The 24,324-nt window shown below is 39.6% G+C and overlaps 2 protein-coding genes across 4 annotated transcripts in view; one reads left to right on the top strand and one right to left on the bottom strand.

Annotated features, from left to right (window-relative positions):
- rbks (ribokinase) overlaps positions 1-8,761 on the bottom strand; it is a 46,535-nt gene extending 37,774 nt beyond the window's left edge. The window contains exons 1-2 of one of the 3 annotated variants that reach the window (XM_011490797.3): positions 8,664-8,761; positions 4,340-4,400 (exon numbers count right to left, since the gene is read on the bottom strand). In XM_011490797.3, coding sequence (XP_011489099.1) covers positions 4,340-4,398 — 59 coding nt within the window. In that variant the 5' untranslated portion in view covers positions 4,399-4,400; positions 8,664-8,761. Of the gene's footprint in view, positions 1-4,339; positions 4,401-5,018; positions 5,038-5,357; positions 5,561-8,663 lie in introns of those variants that run through there. The other 2 variants (XM_004082799.4, XM_020713786.1) reach the window with 2 other exon arrangements.
- Positions 8,762-8,898: 137 nt separating this feature from the next.
- The window catches only part of babam2 (BRISC and BRCA1 A complex member 2), a 100,487-nt gene continuing 85,061 nt past the window's right edge, over positions 8,899-24,324 (top strand). Inside the window, exons 1-4 of the mRNA XM_004082797.4 lie at positions 8,899-9,021; positions 9,418-9,573; positions 10,688-10,764; positions 23,467-23,561. Coding sequence (XP_004082845.1) covers positions 9,437-9,573; positions 10,688-10,764; positions 23,467-23,561 — 309 coding nt within the window. The 5' untranslated portion in view covers positions 8,899-9,021; positions 9,418-9,436. The remainder of the gene's footprint in view (positions 9,022-9,417; positions 9,574-10,687; positions 10,765-23,466; positions 23,562-24,324) is intronic.

The raw sequence follows: 24,324 nt of genomic DNA, 5'->3' as shown, positions 1-24,324 counted from the left end.
TTTGACAACTATTTTACAGAATTTTGTTCCGTTATTTTCCAGCTTTTTAAAACAGAAAAATCCTTAAAGTTCTGATAAGTTAGGAACAAGGTAATGATGAATGTGATGCATTTTTTAAACCCCCCAACAACATTTGATAATAACATTGGATTACTGAATAGACTGCTTTAATTTGATGATTATTGTTAGATAAGTTCACTTCTTCTGACTCCTTTTTAAATAATAAATCAAACTTTATTTGACTTCATTTGATAGTTATTATATTTAGAAAATCTAATTAATGTATGTGTACTGTATGCATTACTGCAAAAAAGTCTATTTATGAGTAACTACAATTATAATGATCTGTTATCTGTGTTTTTATTCTTTTATTCCATCATTTTCTATTCTGGAAATAAACCAATAAATCAATTCAAATTAAGTATGAGAGGAGTTCTGGACAGATACATGGATGGTTTTATTTAAAGAATATAAACCCAAACGGTTTCCAAAAAAAGCTACATTATTATGCAATAAAAAAAATGACGCCATTGAAACAAAACTAAAAATAACGAAAATGATTTAAAAATATTTGTTTTTTCTATCAGAAGGTAAAACAGCTGTTTTATTGTCAGTTTTTTCTTTTTTTCTGAAAAAGGGGGCTGTGTGGAAAGAAAACAGATTTATTCTTCATAAAGGACTATAAAAAGAGAGAAGCTCTGGAAAAAAAGATCTTTGGTTTTAAGTTTTGAAGCACAGCTTTTGACAAAGGTTTACCGTCACCGTCTGACAATCCTTTTAAAAGAGGAAGAAGAGCAACAAACCTGCTCAGCTTTTGCACCAAACCTGAAGCTGAAAACCTGTCTGGAGGTTGAAGTTCACTTTTATAAAATAAATGTACAAGATAGCAGCAACAAAAACAGTCCAAACATCCAACATCTGCTCGTCTCATCCTGTTTTTAGAATCCTTTACTGAACATGACAAAACTACAAATGAAGAGTTCTTTAGTAAAAATAAAACTGCTTCCACGAAAAGAATCTTGCTTGGGATCCTGGTTCTGCTCCAGAATTGAAGAAGGTTAGGTTTCAGGATACAGGCTCAGCAGCAGCAGCAGCAGCAGCAGCAGCAGCAGCAGCAGCAGCAGCAGCTATGGCAGCAGCAGGGGGCACTGTATTTCTTTGACAGCAAACGAAGGAGCGTTTCTGCACCTTCTCACTGTAGACTGGAGAAATGACCTCTCAGTGCTCAACACTTTGCCTAACGTGGACACATGTCCAAGCAGAATGGAGTACGAGCGCCTCTGTTCCCCCGATCACCTTAAACCTTTTACATGGAAAACAGACATCTTCTGTCATCTCAGCAGTGGTTGGAAACTTTCACTATACAAAGTGGTTTGGGTTTCAAATGAGCAACAAAGTGTAAGGAAGAGAGGAAATGTGTTTGAGCGACAACTTAAGACTGACAACCTGTGTGCGCTCACAAAACATGATTCAAAAACTGCTAAGAGTTCTTCAGAGTGGCAGCAAAACTCCCCTGTTGTCTAGTCAGATCGACACCAACAGGAACCCGGGTTAGCATCCAGACGCAGCCTGCCACGGGCCCAAGCACGGCCCCAAACATGACATTTGCTGGCTGCAGATCAGTCAGGATCTGTGACATTAAAGCTGCCTTGGGTGCCTTTTGTGATTGTGTCATTGCTCACAAAGAGTGACAAACTGTTTTCAGCTAACACATTGTGCTGCAGCTGATGACTAACCATTTGTGGGAATGGATTCCACTTGGCTTGACAAATCTCACCACATATGATAGTGATGCAACCCTGACATTTTCGTACGATGCAATCAGACGCGGTTCTCTGCACACTTACCGTCTTCAGACTTATGAGATCACTTCAGAGTGAGATGCTTTCACCTGCTTTACCTTTGGAACCGTCATTTTCGCTTTTGCCCTGCAGCAAGAACGGGGATTTGAACCGAGGAACAGAGCGGTGCGTCCTGTTTAAGGTCAAAGCAAGTCATGAAGATCCTTCAAAAGAGTTCAAGTTCAGAGCTGATGCTGCTTTCAAGCTGTAGAACTCAATTAAACGACTGATGGTGTTTACATTTCAGAAACAGTGGTCGCTGTCCAACTAAATATGTACCAGGAAGAACACAATATATCAGATTCTTTTCAGTCTGGCTTTAAGAAGAACCATTCAACAGAGACAGCTCTCCTAAGAGTTTCAAATGATGTGCAGATGATGGCGGTGTGAACATCAGGGTTGCAGCGACACAGCCAGATGACATCCACCGTGTCAACAACCCAACGGATCAGAACTTCCTCTTCCCCCTTTAGGTCTGTGCGTGTGTTTGCAGACCACATGCTGAAGGATTTCTATGCATATACTGCTTTTCATCCCATCACTGCCGTAATCAACGATGGCGTGGCACACGGCATGCGGCTCAAATCGTCTGGAAAAGCGTGAGTAATTCCCTCCCCGGATTAGTCTGGAATGGCTAAATGAGGAATTTTCCCCATTCTTTTCCACAGCTGTTTGTGATATGAGTGGCATGTAGGGGTGTGATTCCTGATGCAGCGATGGTGACTACCCCCATGAGAACAGTAAAGTAACCCCTGTGGGCTGAAAGGCTGGACTGGTTGGTGTCTGTGAAAGGACAGCAGCTGTAAATTCAATGAAAGAGCTCAGGGTTTTCCAAGTCCCATGTCCCCCAATGAGCTGTAGAGACCTTTATCTACAAATATTTCTACAATATTGTTGTTTTTTCATTTTTGAAAAGTAAAAACAAAATAAATCTACATTTCATACCCATTTCAATCATCTTTTGATCTATTGTAAAAGCCTTCTCAGAGGTTTTTTAATTATGATTTTGCCATTTTTAGCCAAAAATCCAAAAACCTCTGTCATTTTCTAGGACATAATTTCTGCAGAGCGGCAGGAGTTCATCAGAAATTCGCCTTTAAGTTGTGGATGGGACCGTTGGCACCTTGCCTATCCGTCCTATTGCTGAGAGTTCTCTGTTTACATAATCTCCTACTAGCTTACAGCACCTCACAACCCCAAGCTAACATTAGCGGTACAACAAAAATGGGGAGCAATGCTGGAGCTATCCAGCCGTACAGTTTAGATCCAGATTCCAGCTCAGACGAGGAAAAAAACAAAAACATGGATCTATTTGTCTGACAGTGGAGACAGCTAGAATGGAGCAGAGCAGGAAGCTTGTGGTTTGCCGATTGTAGCTTCTGCATCACAAAACAATCTGATCCAGACAAGATTTTTTCATCCGCTCTTGATTTACAATGATTTGAATTAAAAAAACCTCAGAAATGAAAGTTTAAGCTTAATTTTCTTTATATATCCTCCATCTTCAGAAAGTTAAAAACACTAAAAACATGACTTTTATTGAGTGGGTCTTTACGTTTAAGATATAGTATTGTTTTTTAATCATATCAATGACTTTTATAAGTAACATAATCTGCATATATTTTGGATACTTCATTGCCATGTTGATTACTAAAAGTTATTTTTTTAAATGATTTAAGTAATTGTCTTTGTCATGTGCTTTATTGATACTTCAGGATTTTTAATTCTGTCTGATAAAAGCTATGAACCGGATTTTGATAAATCATGTAATAAAATGGTTACAGTATAACGGGGGATGGATTATAGAAGTTCGCTTCCTTCCACTCCCTTTCAAGCAATATTTATTAAAATGTCTAATTATCCTAAGTTTGATTCGTTATTGTATGATTGTATAACTGATGATTGTATTGGTTTTGTGTATTAATTCTATTTGATTGCTTGAAATAAACCATTTCAATAAAAAAATAAAAAAGTTACTACATGTTGCTTCAAAGCCCAGCGATGGATTGGACAACAGTCCCTGCTGTACCCCACCTTTGCCAGACAGTAGCCAGTAGGTCCAGCAAACCTGGGGACCCCGACTGGGGTCAGCACATTTAGAACATGGACGGATGGATTGATTCAAACTGAAAATCAAAGAAAATAGGATTCTACACATGAAATTAGCTGATGGTTGTTTACATCTGCTTCCCTTCACATATCAGTATTAAAAGAGCACTGGGAACGATTTTCGAATAGATCAAAAGATGATCGGAGTGGGGTTTTTTGTGACAAAGATGCATTTACAAAGTGGATAACATCGTGCAGCAGAAGAAAATAAATAAAGCCTCAGCTTTTTAGAAATACATTTTCTCAATCTGTCATGAAAAGTCTCCTCTTCCTGTTGGGCCCACCTGAGGAAGGAAGCGGGGGGGTTCCCTCAAACCGTGCAGGTTTGCGTGTGGCTAATGGTCATTTCAGAAGGACACAGGTGACGAAGGCGCGCTCACATTACTCACCTCACCAAGTCGGTCATGCAGGAGCCAACCACCACCACATCAAGAGCCTTTTCCGTCATTTCTGAAGAGCGAAACACACGTTTGAGTTGCTTCATTCTGACCAGGAGATTTGAAACTTCTGACTCATTGTTTTTTGTGAAATAAACCAAACTTCAGCCATGATTTGAAGCACGGTGGGGGGCATTTAAGGACAAAACGATGTCTGTAACTACTTTCCAAACTGCCTCCTAAACAAAACGCGCTCCATTTTGCTTATCTCTCACATTAGCATGAGCTTGACTGGAACAAGGAAGAAGGTATAAATAGAGCATTCATGGCAGGCTGAGTTGGATAAATTCAACATTTCCTGTGGGTGTATGGTGGTGGTGGTGGTGGTGGTGGGGGGTTTACTTCAATGCCACACCACGTGAACACATCACAGCCCAGTGAAAGTCTTTAATTAATTCAATCCTCTGCTTGTATCGCAGCTAATGCTAGCGTGTTAATCTCCTCAAATCTCTTCCTAGGCACAGGAAGACTTGGAAAGCTTGGCCGCTGGCTGTAAGATGGCTCAATTCCCCCCTCCTGCATTTCGCAGCACAGCGCTTCCAATCTGCAGACAACCAAGAACCCTAAGAGAACGTTAGGAGAACTGGCTTCTCTGAGCTCCCGAAGGAACAGGGAACAGTTTATCCCTCACCTGTTGACCCTGCAAAGAAATTCCTAAAGCAGCTCAGGACAGACGATTTCAAAATCCCTGATAATTTAAGAATAAAAAGATTAAACGGCATTTGATTTACTCAGAGAAGAAAACTGCTGCTCGGTGTGAAAAGAATCCTCTGAGTGACTTCTGGACGATGTCAGGCTGAACCTTTTCCACTCTGTTATTACTGGATACTCTGACAGCAATGAACCACGACCACAATCGCGGGCATTCCCACTGATAAATCAATCCAACAGCAGTGTGTGCGTATAAATATATACAAAGGAGGGGATTAAAAGAATCCTATCAAGTCATACGCAAACACAGACATCTGACCTTGAATCAATGGGACGTCAGGTGTGGCAGTAGACCTGTGGACTGCGTCCAGCCCTCACAACAGCTGTCACACAGCTCCTAACCTTTGCACCTTCCACTCTTTGAAACCTTTCACACGTGTTCTGGTGTGCCTGGTAACAACCACTTTCTGTATGTGAGACCTGGACTGAGCGACCCCTCCCCCGGCATTCCAAACATGAAGTAACTGCCAGTTCCAAGAAGCGGAAGCCCTGTTTTATTCATAATTGTTCTGTAGTGCGAGTTATTCAAGTTATAAACGGGCCAATCAGGTGCCTCAATAAAAGTAGGTGGTTTCACATCAAACATTTGAAACCTTTGATTGACAGATTAGCTCGCTTTCAAGTGGTAGGGGTGTGGATTCCAACAAGCTCACTCCTGATTGGCGAGAGGGGTTGCCTTACAAATGATGAACATCATCTGGCTCCAATATGGTGGCATTTATATTGCAAAAAAAAAAAAAAAAAAGAAACTCAACTGACTTCATTTAGTCAGAAGTAAGGCATTTTCTATAGGTCAGTCCAGTTCTCTTTTACAGTCAATGATAACAACTAAATCTATTATGTGACAGAGTCTTCTTGGTGCTTGACATTTCACATCACCTAAAATCCTTTAAAATTACACAAATTATATGATGTTCTCTTTCAAAATGAGATCCAGGAGTGTCTTTAAGGCAGCAATAGAGTTTTTTAATAATAGTTAAATGCAATAATTAATTTTAAAAAATGTCTCCAGTGCAAGCTTTGCTGCTCTTCTGCTGGTGAAATGCTGCCAGATATCTGTCTGCAAAGGTTCACACGCCCTCTGTGCAGAACTCAACATAACATCCAGGCAGATAGCATTGCCTAACACGGTGTTTTTCAACCGGTGTGCCGGGGGATGACCCATTTTCACTGATCTAAAAACATTTTCCATCTCCAGGATATCAGCTCTGTGTTCATCCAAACAGGTCCTGATAAAACACTGAGTAGTTTGGAATATGAAAGATCATAAATTACTTTTTTCTTTGTGTTTTTTTGATTCTATTAGAGACATTTTGATAAGAATGACGGTACGATTTAGCTGTAGCTAAAGCTGTTTTCTGAAAAGTCCCGCCCCTTAAACTGTCTCCACCAATCATTCTTGGAGGCCTAATCACATGTCATCAGTCTGACCAATCAGAAGTGGTTAAAGTCTTCACTTCCTTGTTCTCATTCTGCTCATAAAGTCTCTCAGTTCCAACAGAAATACCAGCTATAGCTCGTCTTTAGCGGTGTAGCTTTCCACAGAATCCGCTGTCAGACCGTGGAACAAGTGAACAAAACCACGAAGTTCAGAGACGAGAGTTTGTCTGCGATCGGCGGCAGTTACGCACTACATCTCCCATGATGCATCGGGTGAGAGTGACAGCATCTCTGCGCTGCAATGATTCTTACCAGTTAAACGTCTTAAACTACAACAAACACACATCAAACAGTTTTGAAATCTTCTTGATGAAATCAGAGGTTCAACAGTTTAGTTCTCCTTCCAGGTTTGTGTTTATTAACAGCCAAACATCCCAGAGTTTGGTCCAAGTCATCTTTCTAACTCAAACACATTTCAGATAACGTCTGGATTATTTTATATGTTAAACTTAAGAAGAAGTAATAACGACATTTAAGAAACAGGATTAAGGTGAAGTGGCCAACAGACACAATTAAACTAAATTATAACAATTTATTCATCTAAAAAGAAATAAAACTTTTTTCAAAGACTTCATCTTTGATTTAGACAAAAGAAAAACTAATAAAACTTCAACATGTTCACTTTTTGTGGAGCTACAGAAAACATAAATATAATATTAGTCTTTTTGTGTAAAATTGATCAAACATGTTGTGATCATATAATTGTTCAAATCTTAAAGATGCCTTTGCACCAACATTTAAAAAATATTTAAAAAAATAAATCACTATTTAGAAATAATATATTTTTTTTTGTGAGGTTACATAAAATTACATGTTAATAAACTGGAGGAAAAAACTACTTCCAGGGTAAAATTTCAAATTATTTAGTTAAAAATTAATACTGAGAACGAACTTAACTTTTATTACATCTTTTAGAAAAAACAGCTGCAACTTCCAGCTTTTTCTGCCACAATTATCACAAAAATGCACGAGAGACCATGGAGGGACTGTAGATCAAAACCTCACATCATGACACCTGTGTGACAGTCCAGCTGTTAAGGAGCTGGCTGCTTTTCCTCTCTGCTTCAGGCCCCAAAGTGTCAATAAAAAGCTAAATAGAGACCGATTATTGCAAAAATTGATTTGGAAATGCAGCAGGACAGACAAATGAGAGAAATACATGAGATACTAATCTTTTAAATTAAATTAAAATGACATTATTCATTAGTCAGTCAGTTGTTATAAAGGGAATTCTTCTTTTGTGGTGCTTTTTTTTAGATGTGTAATAACAAAACACTTTGCAATACACTTTCTTGATTTCTTTCCACTCCAATCATCTTTTGATCTACTCTGATGATTATGCTGTTTATGTTAAAAACACAAGTTTTTTCTGAGTAGTTTTTTAACTTTTCACTATTCCTTTTTAGTTTCACCACAGCGCATCATCTACCATGTTCATGGTTCAAATATTGGCCTCAGTTTTATGTCAGTTGCCCCCCTGACTCAACATTTACCCAGACTGGGGACTGGATTGAGCTCCCTGGGATAACATAAAAAAATAAATAAAAAAGAAAAATCTTATCTTAATAATCATCTAATCTCATCTTAAATTTATTTTATTTATTTGTGCATAAATGTTACTTGCTGATCAACAAAGAGCTGCATTGCACTTTCAGCAACTCTCCTACACGGCATCTGGTTAGGCATCTCAGAGGAACCTCAGTTTCTGTTTCAACTGCTGTTTGTCTGAACTCCTCAGTGCACATGGCAAACAAGAATGACTTTTTAAAAACAAAATTAGAATAGACACACCAATAAAAAGAAGGATACCCATGTTTAACTGACTGATTTGCACAAACCTCTACAATAAACAACTGGTTAGACTGGTACAGCTTCTAAACTCGAGCAGTCAGTCCTGTAGTTGTGCAGCCGGCCTGCCTGCCTGCCTGTCAATCTATTTATCTATGCTTCCTGAAAACATCCTCCTGGTTTGTGATTTTAAATAAAAAGCGCCAGAAACTCAAGTGGGGGAAAAGCACAGCGTAGCTTTATGAGACAACGTATGAAATCCCACAAAAGTGTCTTAAAACTAGCTTTCTAATCGAGATGCAGTTTTAAATGAACCTTTGATTAAAAATTACTGTACCTTTGCAGACTGGACAAGTAAACAGCTACAGACCGGTGAAAGTGCAAGAAAACTACTGCCCATGATTGTAGATACTGCCAGGCTAAATATCCTCACTAACTCCAATCATGCGTCTTTACTATTGAACATAAATTTAAATAAAAATACACATAAAACATGAATCTGTTTAAATTTTTAAATTAAGAGCATAATTTAAATCCCGGGCTGAAAAACGCCTTTTTTTAAAACAGGCAGCTTTGCAGTCAGCTATGCGGGAGGACGATATAAGGACCCCAAAGAATAAGATGCACCGGAAAGTTTGAGTGTAATGTAAACGTTGGAATTGCCGAAGAAAATTACAGGTTTTAGACTATTTCAGGTATTTTGACACACATACGATTGTATATTTAGAGAAACTTTGATTTAGAAATCATATCTTCTTGTCAGTTTCTGTAATATGTGACTAACCAACTACAGCTAACGATGAACAGATAGCGTTTACATTCCTCTGACAACAGTATTTATATCTTAAAGGCTTATATTTTACATACAGATTTGTAGGAATACAGTGTCAAGAGTCTTATTTTAAAATAAAGTTCTTCGCCAAACCCTAGGTAATAATTTAGACTACAAATAAACAGTTAAGTTATACGCAGATATAGGCTATATAAGCCAATAATCAGGTTACTTCCTTCCTGGAGAACTTGACGTGCTTTGATTTGATTTGAATTGAATGTGTTTATCCTAATAAAACCTTGATTTCTGTCTTGATTAGGCCCACCAGAGCGGGTAGAATGAACAACGTGTCACCTGAGGTGGCCCTGCACCGGATCTCACCTGAGCTGCGACCCTTGCTGTGCAGCCTGGTGAGGAACGGCCGCGTGGGGCTGGACGCCACCAACTGTCTGCGGGTCACGGACCTCAAGACCGGGTGAGGAAAACTCTGTAGACCTGCTATTGTATTCCTGAAAACATGTAATGATGATAGACTAATACAAACAAAACTTCTATACTTCATTGATCTGTTTGTGATTGTTTTTTTTAAACAACAAATGGGTAATTAATTACCTGGGCCATTCTTTTTAACTCGTCAGACCAGCATCAGAGTATAGATTGAGCTGAAGGTGCAGTTATCCAACCTCTTCATCTTTGTTTGCACCTGTTGCTGAAATACTTGAAATCATTTTTAATTTCCTTTAATGTCCCACTCTGATCAACCTTTAAATTGTCAGTGTTCCCAATGTTTTTTTTAATTATGAGGATGCTGGTTTTAGCCTAAATAAAAACAAAACAGTGAACATAGTTCATGCAGAGCGGCAGTGAGCCTGCCTTAACTTCCCAAAATCCCTTTAATAACAGTCTCACCCCCCCACACTCTCAACTTAACATTATCGGTGCAACAAAAATGGAGAGCAATATGCGAGACATCCACCCAAACAGTTTAGATCCAGATTCCAGTTCAGACGAGGAAAACAAAGCTGTTCATGGATCCATTTGTCTGACGGTGGATGCATCAGAATGGAGCGGAGCAGAGAGCTTTTGGGCTGTGATTGTAGATTTGATGTAACAACAACAAGCTTTTTAAAATGGCCAATTTTTGTCTGCTGCTCATTTACAGTGATTTGAATAAAGAAATACTCAAAAACGTTGAGCATAATTTTCTTTATCTCCATCAGCAGATAAATCTCACAAGACCATGTTAAAAAAAAGCATCATTGTCTTTGGAGTGGGCTGTCATTAACATTCGAAGGAGGAAGTTGATTCTTGTCTCTTAGCTATTACAATTTTTTTGACTCATTTCCTCTCAATCCTTGATGGAAATAAAGTCCAGTTCCTTTTTTTTAAGACAATCGCTTTCTTAAACGATGTTAACACATTTTTCACATCCTAGCTAGTTTTTAAATGTCAACTGTTCTTGTTCAAAGCCAGCAGACTAATGTAACTGGGTTTATTGCTGTTATTTGTAGTGATAATAGCCCACATTCATCATTATTTATTAGGATTTGCCAGTGATATCGACTGTTTGGTTTTACCTTGGTGTTAAGGTGCACATCTCTGACTGCTGGTCCTTGCTGTGATCGCTTCAAACTTCACATCCCCTTTGCTGGACAAACCCTCAAATGTAAGTACATTACTAAACAAACACATGGATTAGATGTTGCATTTAATATATAATGATACAAGCACACACACAGTGGGGAAAAAAAAAAGTAAAAGTCACAAGTCTGCAAGTTGTCTTAGTTAAAAAACTAAGTTTGGTCTCAAATGTTCATCAGAAATTCAGTTCAACTGGAGAGACAGAAAAAGAATCCAGGAAATCCTATTGTTTGATGTTGGTCCATTCCTCCATGCAGATCTTCTCAAGAGATGGGATGTTTTAGTGTAGTACAGGGGCTGCACAGTGATTGGTGCTCTCGCCTCACAGCAACAAGGCGCTGGTTCAAATCCTGGCTGGGACCTTTCTGTGTGAAATTTGCATGTTTTCCCCGTAAATACGTCGGTTTTCTCCGGTTTTCTTCATCCCACCGTCCAAAAACATGCTTTATAGACATTGGTTACTTGAAAGTGTGAGTGTGTGGCCGTGGGACAAACTAGCGACCTGTTAAGCGTGTGCCCTGCCTTCGCTTAACAGTAGCCGGCAACCCCGTGACCCCGTTAAGGGGACCGGAGGGCCAAGAGGGGAAAATTTGAGGGCCAGCCAATCAGCCTGCGTTCTTTTAACCCTTATAATAACATTAACGCAAATTAAGTATTTAATGAAAATTAGTTTACAATAGGATACTTTTCATTTCCTCACATAGAAGGGAAATGCATCCAAATTCATTTTTAACAAAATAACAGAATTTCTGATTTGAAGACCAGAAATAAAATAAAGAAAAAGTCTGTCTGGTAAAAACCAAAACTTTGTCAACAACCTGAGTTCACATGAAATGTTGCATATTATTCACTATGAAATGCTCACTTTAAACTTTTAAATGCATATCATGTGAACAGGATAACAGTTATCTTACTGAGAATTCAGTTTTTTATAATCACAATGCTAAGCACTGCAACTGTATCTCACATTTAAGTTACGTTTACCAAAGCAAATTCATAGTGCTTTTATTTTGGTAAGTTAGAATATAGAAGGGAACAGTCAACATTGTCTGATTTCCACAACAAAATGTTTTTCAGTATAAGAAAAAACAAAGAATGAATGTGCCTTAACTAATAAAAGTATGATTAAGTTAATAAAGTGCTGTTTATTTTCAATATTGCTTAATGTAGCTTCTCCAGTACCTTTAAATAGTTCAGGAGCCTGAATGGTGCTTCAAAAATTAATTGGTGGGGGGGACACACTGATTCTTTCCAGAAACAAAGTGTGATGATGAGGCAGCGTGACTGAACGAAGGAAAGGTGCTTTAAAGTGGAAAAGATGCGTTGGTTTACACATCAGTCTGCTCTGCAGCATTGCAGACACGCTTTCTGAGTGACTGACGAAATTAAACTAGCAAGGCTAATCGCTACGATGTTGGCCTTTTCAGAGGGTTGTACACGTCACTCTGATCCATCAGGTCGCTAAACTAGAATCTAATACTGGGAGGTTCTGCAGAACTTTAGCCCGCTTTGCCGATAGCATTTTAGCCGATGCTAAGTGCATTAGCCTATTAGCCGCTGCCGTGCTTCACTCGTATTTATCTGAGCCGCTAAAAAGCACAGCAATCTGTGTTTTTATAAGTTGCTGGCAGCAACGTGGCTCAGAGTTTCTCTTTGGTATCCATCCCAAGTAAAAACTAAGTAGTTCATGTCTCATAACAATGAAAAAAGCTGCCTCTAGCTGAGGTCTTCCTGTTGTTTGTGTGGAGTAGAGCTGCTCAGAGTCTCCGTGTGCTCTGCTGCCAACTAGGGGTCAGAGGTTGAAGTGGAAAACAAGAGTCAAACACTGAAGGACGCTCAGAAATTATTAAATAAATATCGTCCTGACAGCATTTTGAATCAATCGCCAAATGAACTATCGCGATATTTTGCAGAATCAATTTTTTTCTAACAGTCCTAATCCAGATGGGCTCTGGAGAACTTAAGACAGGTCTGGACATGTGCAGGTTTAAGCAGGTGATCTTTGGACGACTGCAGGATTTGAATCCACAATGATGTAGTCTGTTACTATACTAACCTGCGTTACTGTGGTCCCAGCTCTCTTCAGGCCGTTGACCAGTTCCTCCATGTAACTCTCCTCACAAATCTCTAGATCAGTTGTACCCCGTCAGGTAAGATCTTGTATGGAGCTCTACCTGGAGGGGGATTGTCAGTGATCTTGTTTTTCTTTCACTTTTTAATAATTGATCCAACAGTTGGTCTCTTCTCATCCAGCTGGTTGTGTATTGAAAATTGGTTCAGTCCAGTCTTGTTCAGGGGAGCTATCTTGTCCTTGGTGTCCTTCGACAGCTCTTTGGTCTGGGTCGAAATGGAAAGGTTACATTGTGACTGCTTAAGGGTGTGGACAAATGTCCTTTATACATATAACCAGTTCATACAGGTGTCATTAATACATGACTCAGTGGAGGATAGAAGTACTTCTAAAAGGAGAAGTAGCAGGTCTGTGAGGGACACAATTCTTGCTTTTTTTAAAGGAAATAAATGCTTATTTACTCTACCATTATACAAATAAATACTTCAGAAGAAATCATGCAATGTGATTTCCTCAATTGTATTTTTTACATTCTGTGTCTCGCGGCTGTGATCAAATGTGTTTTTTGCTTTTGGGGAAAAAAAACAATGGCAACAAGAGGAAGTCTGCTGTGCTTATTTTGATCTGTTGTCCCAGTCAGAGAGGATTGTGACCCGTTTTAGGAAACTGTGGTCAGAGCCTAAGGATGTCTATATTCTAGTGAAAAGAAAATCTTTAAAATACGGTTTTAGGAACCTGACAAGAGCAGACTAAACACCTCACTCCAGGTTTGTTTTTAGGTTTGATAGAAATGAATAATGTAAAATATTGTGACAGGATTAGATTTTCTAATTTTTTTGATAAAAAGTCTCCAGCACTACAGAAGAAGAAAATGATCTGAAAACTGAAAAACTAGTAAGCTTGAATGTATTTGTTGAGTTTACTCTTGAAACATGTGCTGTTTCTTAGGATAAAAGTAAAGTCCCGGTCCATCCAGTGTGTTTTTGACAAATACTTAGCGGTGAGGAAAATGACCGAGTGGTCAGGTTGGTCCCACAGGCCACACTGCTACGCTGCTACATGATCACTGTGCCGTGGTTTTCTGGCATGGCACTATCAAGTTTCAATTTACATGTTAAAAAATGGATTTAATTTCATTGAGACTGGGGTGCAGCTCTGCCTGAACCTTTTTTTTTTACTTCTACCTAATGACAAAGCCACTTTCAAAGTGTGATTTTTGTTTAGTTACAACCACAAATGTTGGCACTCATACAAATCTGTCATGCAATGCTGCACTTAAAAGTTCACGTGTTCATTGCTTTTGTTTGCACTGGAACAACACAAAAGAATTGACTATAACTGTAAATCGGCTCTGTATAGACTTACAAACGTCGTTTACTTAATTACCACTTCCCTGTAGACTGTTGTCAGAATCACAGAAACAATGTCTCTTACTCATGCCACGACTATATAACATGATACAGTATGAAGCAATGCATTCAGAAAAATGGACCATAATATGTGATGATTTGGTAAATGTATATATACCATTACATACCTGGACCTTCAGTAGTGCTCCGTCTGAATCACTCAACCCCTCATTAACCATTTTATGACGCAGAAACGAGCTTTGCATTGAATATTGAAAATTCCTGTAGCCACAATAAATGCCTCTAAATAAACTGAATAAACAAAACAGTATAAAAATCTCGCTATGTAACTACAGCCAGGACAAAACATGGAAAACAACCACATACATTTACTTGGAATATTATTCATTATTTTTATCATTTCACTCATCAAGAAATCCGATTTTCTGAAGACCAAACCCATCTTCCTCTATTTCCTTCGACCACCCTGTCATGTAGATTATCGCCCTTCAGTTCCATCAAGAAGTCCTTTTCCATCATCCGTGCTGAGAGTCCAGTCTGTCCAGTTCTTCATATTCCCTTTAGAGCTGGAAATGTCCGCTCGACAGATACAGTGGACACGGTGACGGTCAGCGCCAAACACACAAATCTGTGCAGCTGCTTCAGGATTCACTCAGATTTTTCTGATGAAGGAAGTCAAGGAGATCAAAGGGAGATTTACCACACATTACAGTCAGCTCTGTTTTTAACTGAGACAGATTGAAAAGTGCTCCGTGGCTCTGTGTCAAACTGTCAAGGCTGCATGTGGAAAATGTTTCCTGTATTCCTGAAACTTCTGTCTAATCAGAAGGTTGGAATACTGTTATGTTGCCTAAGCCTGCTAGAAGGCCCTGCTGACAACAACTCAAAATCTGATTGGTTGAAAGAAATAAATGACTGAAATTGATTTCACATTAGAGGGCCTGCAGAACTCATAGTGAAGGCCTCTCTAGCTCTGACGCTGCCTGGCAGCAAAGGACAGCTGAAATGCGATTGGTTAAATGCTCCAATGTGAAAATACATTTGACTTAAAGCACCAACTCTTGTTAAAAGCACAAAGTCTTTCCCACTAATTGAATGCAAAGGGTCATATTGGTGTTAATATTAAATGGAAATCCAAAATTAGCTACATAAATGTACATGATGCTTTTAATAGCATAGTTGGCTAAACTACTGTGATGCTCATACATGGCATTTAGCTAAAATTAAATAACCTTGAAAAAAGAAAAAGGAAAAGCCAATATTGCCATCTTATCATGGTGTTAATATCAGAATTGTTTTTCAGATTAGCTAGCATGATGGTAACATGGAGACAATGTAAAACAGTGTACAGTACAGTGTAAAATTAGCTCTTTTAAAATGATTTTAAAAGACTTAGTTCACAATCCAAGTGGATAATGGCAATCTATTCATAACGCTAAAGAAACACTTGTATTTTTTATGGGTTGATGAATGCTTGTCTAATCCTATGAGTGTCCCATTCACACAGTCCTAGAAACAAAAATGTATGTGTGTTCTTTTTTGGCGGGAGGTTCTGAGGGACCTTACTTAACTCTGCGTGATATTGTAAAGTGTTTGCTGGCTTGGAGGTCAAGGATTTCTTGTTAAGGTTTAATGAGAGTAACTATTTTGAGTTGTTGAGACTTGTTCAGAATCAGAATCAGCTTTATTGGCCAAATCCACTGCATATACAAGGAATTTAGCTTCTGGGTCTTATGCTCTCATGTTGTTTTGGCTGTAAAAAACGTTGACATAAATATGTCAAGAGACTGAAGAGAGAGTCTCCTTTTTAAAGTTAGTTTACTGCTGCAGGTGAAGCTCCAAAACACAAATCAGAATAAGGAAAAAGACAAAATGTTAAAATAGCTGCACGTATTTTGCCCTCTGTCAAGTCAAAGTTCCTGATCTCACACGATGGGGCACTTCAGCAAGTTTGAGGGTCAAGCAAACCCTTTAAGTTCATTCATGGCCTTCTCGGAGAGTCCTAGAGTTTCCAGCGTGGCCATTCCGTCCTGGGCACGCCCGGTCTCGTCTGGTCTAGGAAGCACAGCAGGGTTGGGTTTGGTTGGTCCTTGGATGTGAGACCGCCTGGAAATGTCAGGTATTGTGACTTAGTGCAACCTTATGGGGGCGCTTTTCAGCGTTACCATGTGCCAAATCCGGATAAATGCAGAGTCAGGTCAGGAGGGGCATCTGCCATAAAAACTGAAATGACATCACATGTACAGATTGCTGGGGGGATACCTGAAGGGAGGAGCTAAAAGGAAAAATCAAAACTCACCCAATCTGTGTGTCAGTGTGGTGTCATGTTTTGCTTTAACATTCAAAAACCTGTGATGTCACAGCTCACAGTCAAACAGTGCCCTCCCTGTAGGTCAAAGGTCAACTTTAGGGCTGCACCATATGAGGAAAACTCGCAATATGAGATATTAGTGATCAATATTGCAATGACGATATTGCTTGCGATATATGAACAAATAGCAAAACGACCAAAAACATTTCCATTTTAACTGCAACAGTTTAATTTAAATAAGAGTCAACATACTTTAAATCAGGGGTGTCTAACTCAAATTCACAGCGGGCCAAAATTAAGCAGTGAAGTAAGGTCAGGGGCCAAACTCAGTATTTACTGAAAAATTAACTGCAACTGATATGTAATGTTTAACCTTTTCATGTCGAAACAAACTTTAGTTTTGCTTAAACACAGAATCTGGAACAACCAAAGCTTGACATCACAAACCCATGAGAAATTAAATTTGAAATAAAAGACACATCACTGATATTATTTTTTTAATTTAAATAAATAAATAAAGTATGTTTCTTCCCGTATCCTTTCAAGTTACTTTTTAAAGTAAATCTTTTTCAAAGCCAACACCAAAAGAACCAAAAATAATGTCATTCAATTAAAATCCAACATTTGAACTATTTACAGACCAGGGGCCTCATTTATAAACGTTGCGTACGCACAAAAGAAGGCGTACGCCACTCTCTACGCAATAGTTGAGATTTATAAAAAGCAAACTTGAGGGGAAAATGTGCGGTCCTTCACGCAAGCTCTGACCCAGGCGTACGCACAAAAACGGGTGAAATGAGAAACGGCGACGCCGTCGGCAGATGGAAGAAACACGTGAAAGTGAAAATGACAATACTGCCTCTCAGAAATAACATGAAGACTTCACAAAGCAAGTCTTACAGTTAACAGCTACACGAACACCCGTTTGATCGATCAGCACTGAAACAAACAAAAAAATCAAACGAAAATTACAACAAAAAAATTACAACAAAAGGAACACTTGGCAAATGAACACTTATTTGCCAAAAGAAAAGTGAAATATGTTCTGCAATATTGGCATGTTGTGCAATTCATCCTCATAAATAATATAGTTAACAGAACGAAATAATGTACAAAACTGATATTGGCCTCAATGTGTCCGTCTGGCGGAGCAGATATAGGTGCAATCAGACAGACAGATGGATAGATAGAGAGAGATGCATTAATTGTCCAATGGGGAAAGTTGTTTTCATAGTAAAACATTTCTTAAGTTGCCTCGACTTTGATGTCCAACCAATTCTTTTTTATTTCGGCTACGGTCCGAGGTCGTGAGGCTACAGCATTTACGGCGTCTGCCACCGTTTGCCGCTCACGTGCCTTTTTGGCATTAGTAATGCCCACACTGTGCCCTCCAAACAACACTTTTCTCCTCTTTTCCACCTCGCCAACGATAACTTCTACTTCACATTGAGTGAGGTTACGTTTCTTTGATTTCCTCTCTGTGTTTGCCATGGTTTCGCAATCAATGAATATTCATTTGTGGGCGTTTCACGGACTATTTATGGGCAACTATGGGCGTGTCATGTAGCCGCAAAAGCTGCGCTGCATTTAGAATCGGTTGTGATTTATTAAGGGAAAGATGCGTAGGATGTGCGTGCGCACGGTTTTATAAATCTGAATATTTCTGTGCGTACGCATGTCCTATGTTTCATCCATACGCCACTTCTGACGCAAATCCTACGCAAAGTTTTAGAAATGAGGCCCCAGGCCTTGAGAGAGACATTTATAGTCAGACAGACCTCTCCTCTTTAGCGAGAATAGCAAAATTAATATTATCATTAATTAACTGAAAATTGACTGACTTGTGAGTTAAATATGGCAGATAACGTTTTTATCTTGTGGGACACACACCAAAAAGCGAATTCTCCAGTACCAATAGCAGAACCGTTGAGGTCAGATCTTAACGATACTGCGGTCTTGAAGAATGTTGCCCCGGGGCGCGTTCAATACCGGTGTGGGTACCGGATGTTCTCGGGTTGCCGGATGTTCTCGGGGTCCTTCGGGGTCCTTCAAATGAGTTATATCACTAGAGGAGACATCACGTGGTTCCTCATGGGAGGTGAAAACCGCCATCTTGGTGAGGTCAAGTTTTGAAGACCAAACCACTTTTATAACATTTAATAAAGAGCTCTGTTTTTGTTTTCAATCACTTCATTATATGAAAAAGAAGAATGGCTTGAAATTGCTTAGTTTTGTTCAGAAATACAAACTTCACGAGTACCCCTAACTTAACTAGTATTAGACTACTTAGATTTTTTCTATGTTCCTTTATTTTATTTTACCTATGTTTTTATTTATTTGTGTGTTATGTTCATTGTTTCTTTTTTTCCCCTCTATTCTTTATTTTCTATGTCAATATGTTATATTTGGCAATGGTGACTGATCTTCGAGGCAATATTGATTACATCGTTATTGTTCATTGTTAACGTTAATGTCATTGTTAATGTATGATACAAAAGGGCGACAGTGGCTCAGGTGGTTGAGCGGGTCGTCCAATGATCGAAGGGTTGGCGGTTCGATCCCCGCTCCCACCAGCCAAAATGTCGTTGTGTCCTTGGGCAAGACACTTCACCCTCCTTGCCTCCAGTGTGGCTCCACTGGTGTGTGGATGTGTATGAATGATCCCGGTGATGGTCAGAGGGGCCGTAGGCGCGAAATGGCAGCCACGCCTCTGTCAGTCTGCCCCAGGGCAGCTGTGGCTACAACCATAGCTTACCATCACCAAGTATGAATGAGGAGTAAATGAATAATGGACACAATGTAAGCGCTTTGGGTGTCTTGAAAAGCGCAGATAAATCCAATCCATTATTATTATTATTATACCGCAATTGTCAATAAAGTTTTAAAAAAAACTTAGCGACGTTAACTCATTGGTCGTGGCAACTTACAGCCAATCAAATAGTGTGACGTCATCATTGGTCGAAGGACCCCGAAGGACCCCGAGAACATCTGGCAACCCGAGAACATATGGTACCCACACCGGGGCTCGTTCAATACCGGGGCTCGTTCAATACCGGGGCTCAGTACCCATCCCTACTGGAGCATGGTTGTCAATGACTGTCTGAAAGAAAGAAGGCACGTGTGCTGGTTTCGACTGTACGCCAACTTACTAGCAATGAATTGTGGGATTTGTAGTAATTGCAGTATAGTATATACCACGGGCCAGCTCTAATGCACACTTGATATGATCTCGCGGGCCAAATTTGGTCCCCAAGCCTGAGTTTGACACAGGCGCCTTAAATAATACTCCATATTAAACTAATCTACATGGGAGGGGAGCATCTAACATAAAATAGGGGCTCTGTCCAATTGGTCAAATGCATAAATGGATTTATTCGTCAAATACTTCAAGCTGCCATAAGATTGTTTTAACACTTTCAAAGTAACCATTTATTGCGATTTCCGCCCTCTTTTGCGATATGCATATTGCACAGCTCGATGTTGCGATAACAATACATGTGTGATATATTGTGCAGGCCTAGTCAACTTCATAAAATCTTTCATTTCTCTTTAGAAAAGCCTGACGCATATATGGGCTTCACATGTCAAATCACCCCCCCCCCCACACACACACACAAAAAGAAAACCAAAAAAAGAAAAAATTAACGAGGAGGTCAAAAATTTGTGTTTACCGCTGTTGTGACGTCATCGTTTTAGGGGTGCCCATTTACCCCGCTGACAGCCCATAATGTTGTGATGAAGGCTTTCACTGCTGTGAAAGATGCCAGATTTTTGGTTCAGTCTTCATACTTGGCTTGTAATGGTGTCAAAAATCAGCCTTTTATTGCTGCACATTACAGCTCTTTAAATTTCAGCACAAGGACTGTCAATGGCATTTTGTCCTCTGCTTCTGAGCCCATTGTGGCCACGGCTTTTTAGTATAATCCTTGGCTGAAGAGAGCAGTGTTTTGTTAATAAAGGCCTTTTGAAGTGAGGCTTCTCTTACAGTCTTGTGTGAACAAGGCAGCACAAGAAAGCATCGGTTGTAATCTGTCGATTTTGTGCTTTAAAGACCTCTGGAGTTATGCCAGGAGTTTGCTGAGAGCTTTCCAGTGGTTACCGCTTCTTGTTTCCACACTGTCATCCTCTCCTAATGTGTGCATTTGTCTGGCTTGTAAGACACAAATAGAAAACTATGAGAACAGTGAACCACACAAAGGGTTGTTGGTTTTTTATTTGTTTAAATTGGTTCAGATTGTGCGTTTTGTTGCTGTCAGCATAAATCCTTGATGAAGTTTAAACCTGCAAGGAGATTTTCTGAGAGTTTCCAGGAATAAAGAAAGCCCCAGCACTGCTTAGAGTTTTATAATACTGACAGTTTTGGAAGAGTAACCATAGCGACGCTAATGTAATATTCTAGGTAAATTTTCTTGTAGAGAAAGGAACTTTTCTTTAGTTTCATTTAGCTGCTACTTGGTTGAAGTTACTGTGCCAGGGTCCGACAAACATTGTCATTATTTTTATTCGTTGCATTCAGAATTCTCTTTTTTTTTTAGTGGACTTTCCTGAATTTTTGTACGAAGCCAATTGAAGAAAGTTTTAAGTTGGATCTGATTTATCTCAGTGCCACCAAGCTTGTTCCTTTTGTACTATTTCCTGCTAAGTATTATAAAAACATGCTATTGCCAGTGTCACTATTGAACATGTCAATGGACATTTGCCTATAATCAATAGACCCTGAAGACCTGATGTGATGCCATGATTGTAATACCAGTTTTTAAAGGACCTACTGTATATCATGCTTTTTTGAAAGGTCTTTCAGAGTAAACTATGATATGATATTATATTACCTTTGGCACACTAAAAACAGAATTTTCATGAAATATGAGTTATTATTGCTACTCATTTCCTACCCGGAAGTAAAACGACTTGAGCTCTGAGGCTCCGCCTTTCACTCCTTGTGGGTGCCGCCCATTTCATGACGTCAAGCTAGAGCCGTCATCGGAGGTGTGTCTGCGTTTCTCCCACGAAAACAAACATCCAAACGTTTGCAAAGATGGATGTGCACATTGTGCATTTAGAAGGAACGCATTTTTGCAGATCACCGCTAGCTCTGCGGAAAAGTGTGTGTGTTAGCCTGGGGGCGGAGCTGACAGGCCAGATTCTTCCTGGAAGGGGCGGTTCCCCACTTATCTATGTGAGAACCTACTCGTTTTCGTGGATTGGGAGGGGCTGGTGTTCATGAGCGCAGGTTTTTAGAGAAATGCTCAGAAATCCATGAACGAATCAAAATATAGCTTTGGGGTTGTTTTTTTGTGAGGTATTAACATTGTAATACACTTAAAAGCTCAAAAAGTTGATTTTTCATGATATCGACCCCTCAATCGTCTCTTTGATTAATTTAGATGGCTGTGTTGCAGAGATAGACTTAGTTCTGAAACCATTACAATGAGTTTTTCTATTGATTGTGAGTTTTTCTGACCTTGTTTGAAGAGTCTCACCTCCAACCTCTTGACAAAACAAAAAGCAACAATTAGCAATTTAATGTGCTCAGTTCAAAATTTACCATGGGATAAAGCTGATCTAAAATCAGCATATTCATTTCTATCAGACATAAGGTGCATGCACTTGTCAGTGTATTTAATTCTACCTAAACCTTGCGTAGATAAAAATAAATAAAAATACTATATAAAAAAATGCAGAATGTTTTAGATGTTATTTTTCTCCTGACCAAATGGGGAAAACCCAATTTAGGAAGATATCAAATTCATCCCTGCCTGTCAATACCCTTTGTCCATTAAAGCTTTAAACATGCACCCGTACGGGTGTTGTGGGTAATCGGGTTGTCTGGGCTCGTGGAGGGCAGTAGAGTTGAGTGGCTGTGTTTTAAGGGGAGCTCAGGTGTGTCTTGCAGATCCCTTGAGGCTTGTACGGCCACCTAAGGGGCTGTCATGAAACTGGAACGTAGCGTTGGTGTGCATGTGGTTGAGTGTGTTGTAAGTATTTGTAAGGATAATGGCGCCTGACTGACCTTACTGATCGTACAGGACACGTGCTTGTAGGACGTCCACACAAACTACACTCTGATTGTCTATTTTCCTAAATTCAATCAGTCAAGCAGACGAGAAGGGCACACTTATCACCTAAACAGCACTAACAGCCCTTTTACAGTCCAAATGACTTGTTGGTGTTTAAAAGATCAAATGTCTGTACGACACGCCTGTGTCTCCCCTATTTCACCCATACTTACCTTTGGTATCATTGTACCTTTCTCATCCGATGTTGTTTAGTATTCACTACAACCTTTTTTCTTTGTGCATGAAGATTTTCACTGTACAGGCTCACCAAACAATCTACGACCTTGATATTTTGTGGGGGCCAACTATACCAGTTTGCTCATTTTTCTCCCACAAATAGCCCATTTCTTCCCGTAAGGGCAGTTTTGACTGAGGCTTAAGCCTGGTGCATGTTGGGAAATTATCTGGGGAAAGTCCGGAAGAAAATGCTGAGATTGAGACATTGTTAAAACCCAAACATTGCCTGGTCTGTTAGTGATTGTTTTTTCTATCAAATCCCACACATCTCTTCGTATGGACAGTATTACTAGTGACAGCAGATGTGACTTCACTCCTCTCTGCAGACTTTCCCATGAATTCTAGGAGCTAAACTGATATTTTTCTCTTGCCTGGCATAGTGGGACTGGTTTTGATTGTGGATAACCACGGTATTCATTTAATGGGGCTGTTGGTGGAAGCTCCTTCCTCAGCAAGCCTGTGCATGCATGCATTAGATCCCTCATAGGATTAGAATAACTCTACTGTTTTCAAATTTTACAGCAGATTTCTGCTCAACGATCAATCTTCATTATTTGTTCAAACCTGTTTACTGCTGCTTCTAGAGAATATTACAGATTACAATAATGAGGTAGGGATTTTATTATCGCTCCACGTGAATTTCCTTGATCAATAGTTGACCGGTTTTCCTTTTCTTTTTTAGGGGACATCATTTTCAACGCCCGGTATCCAGCTCTGCCTCCTGACTTCATTTTTGGAGAAGACACTGAGTTTCTGCCCGAGCCCTCTGAGCTTCCTGTGAGTATCCGGGCACGGGGTCAAATCTTGACTTGCTGCGGTATGAATTGTGAATTCTTATCTTTGACATTTTCTGGTCCACCTGACTTGAAACAGTAGATTTTTCCAAACCCAGAGGCAGTTTTCCAGAGAAACTTCCTCAGTTTTGCTCTGCTTTTGTTCCTCGGTCAGTTTTGACTTCTTTTTTTATCTGCACAATCAGTTATTTCTTTGAAGCTGGGACTCCGTGGGAAGCTAGTCTAAACTGCATCAAATGAGGTGTGAATCCCTCTGCATGATAGACACCATGAATTCACTATCATCAGCTTAGCAGTCTGGCTCCATACTTTCTGTGTTGAGTTTGCAGGAACACTTTGTGCCCAAGTGGGTTTGTTCTGAGACTTTTAAAGGAGGATTTAACAGTCTTTTCTGTTTTTTTGACTTTGTTAAACAGGTTGGTTACAAGAGTAAAGTGCTGCAGCTCATACATTGCAAAGGAAAGTTAGACCCCCTGAACAACCTTTGGAATAATTAGAAACAATACTTGTTATAGCAACAAATTGCAAGCTATTGCGGCTCATTGGGGGGCCCATTCACACCGACAAGCTCCTCCTTGGATTGTCAGGTTCTCCTGTCAGGAACAAAAGCTTAGCTAAACTCTGGAGCAGAACAAATAAATGATCCCTGGTCCGCTGCAAAGTGAGGGACTGTCCTCACTTTCACATGTGTTCTGATGCGTTCTACTTCAGAGTGGGTGCTCCTCTGACCTAGACAAAGCAAAGAG

Source organism: Oryzias latipes, chromosome 22, assembly GCF_002234675.1.
Source record: "Oryzias latipes chromosome 22, ASM223467v1".
Classification (NCBI taxonomy): Eukaryota; Metazoa; Chordata; class Actinopteri; order Beloniformes; family Adrianichthyidae; genus Oryzias; species Oryzias latipes.
The sequence above is the reverse complement of the archived record's forward strand: the minus strand, read 5'-3'. Positions and strand labels throughout refer to the sequence as shown.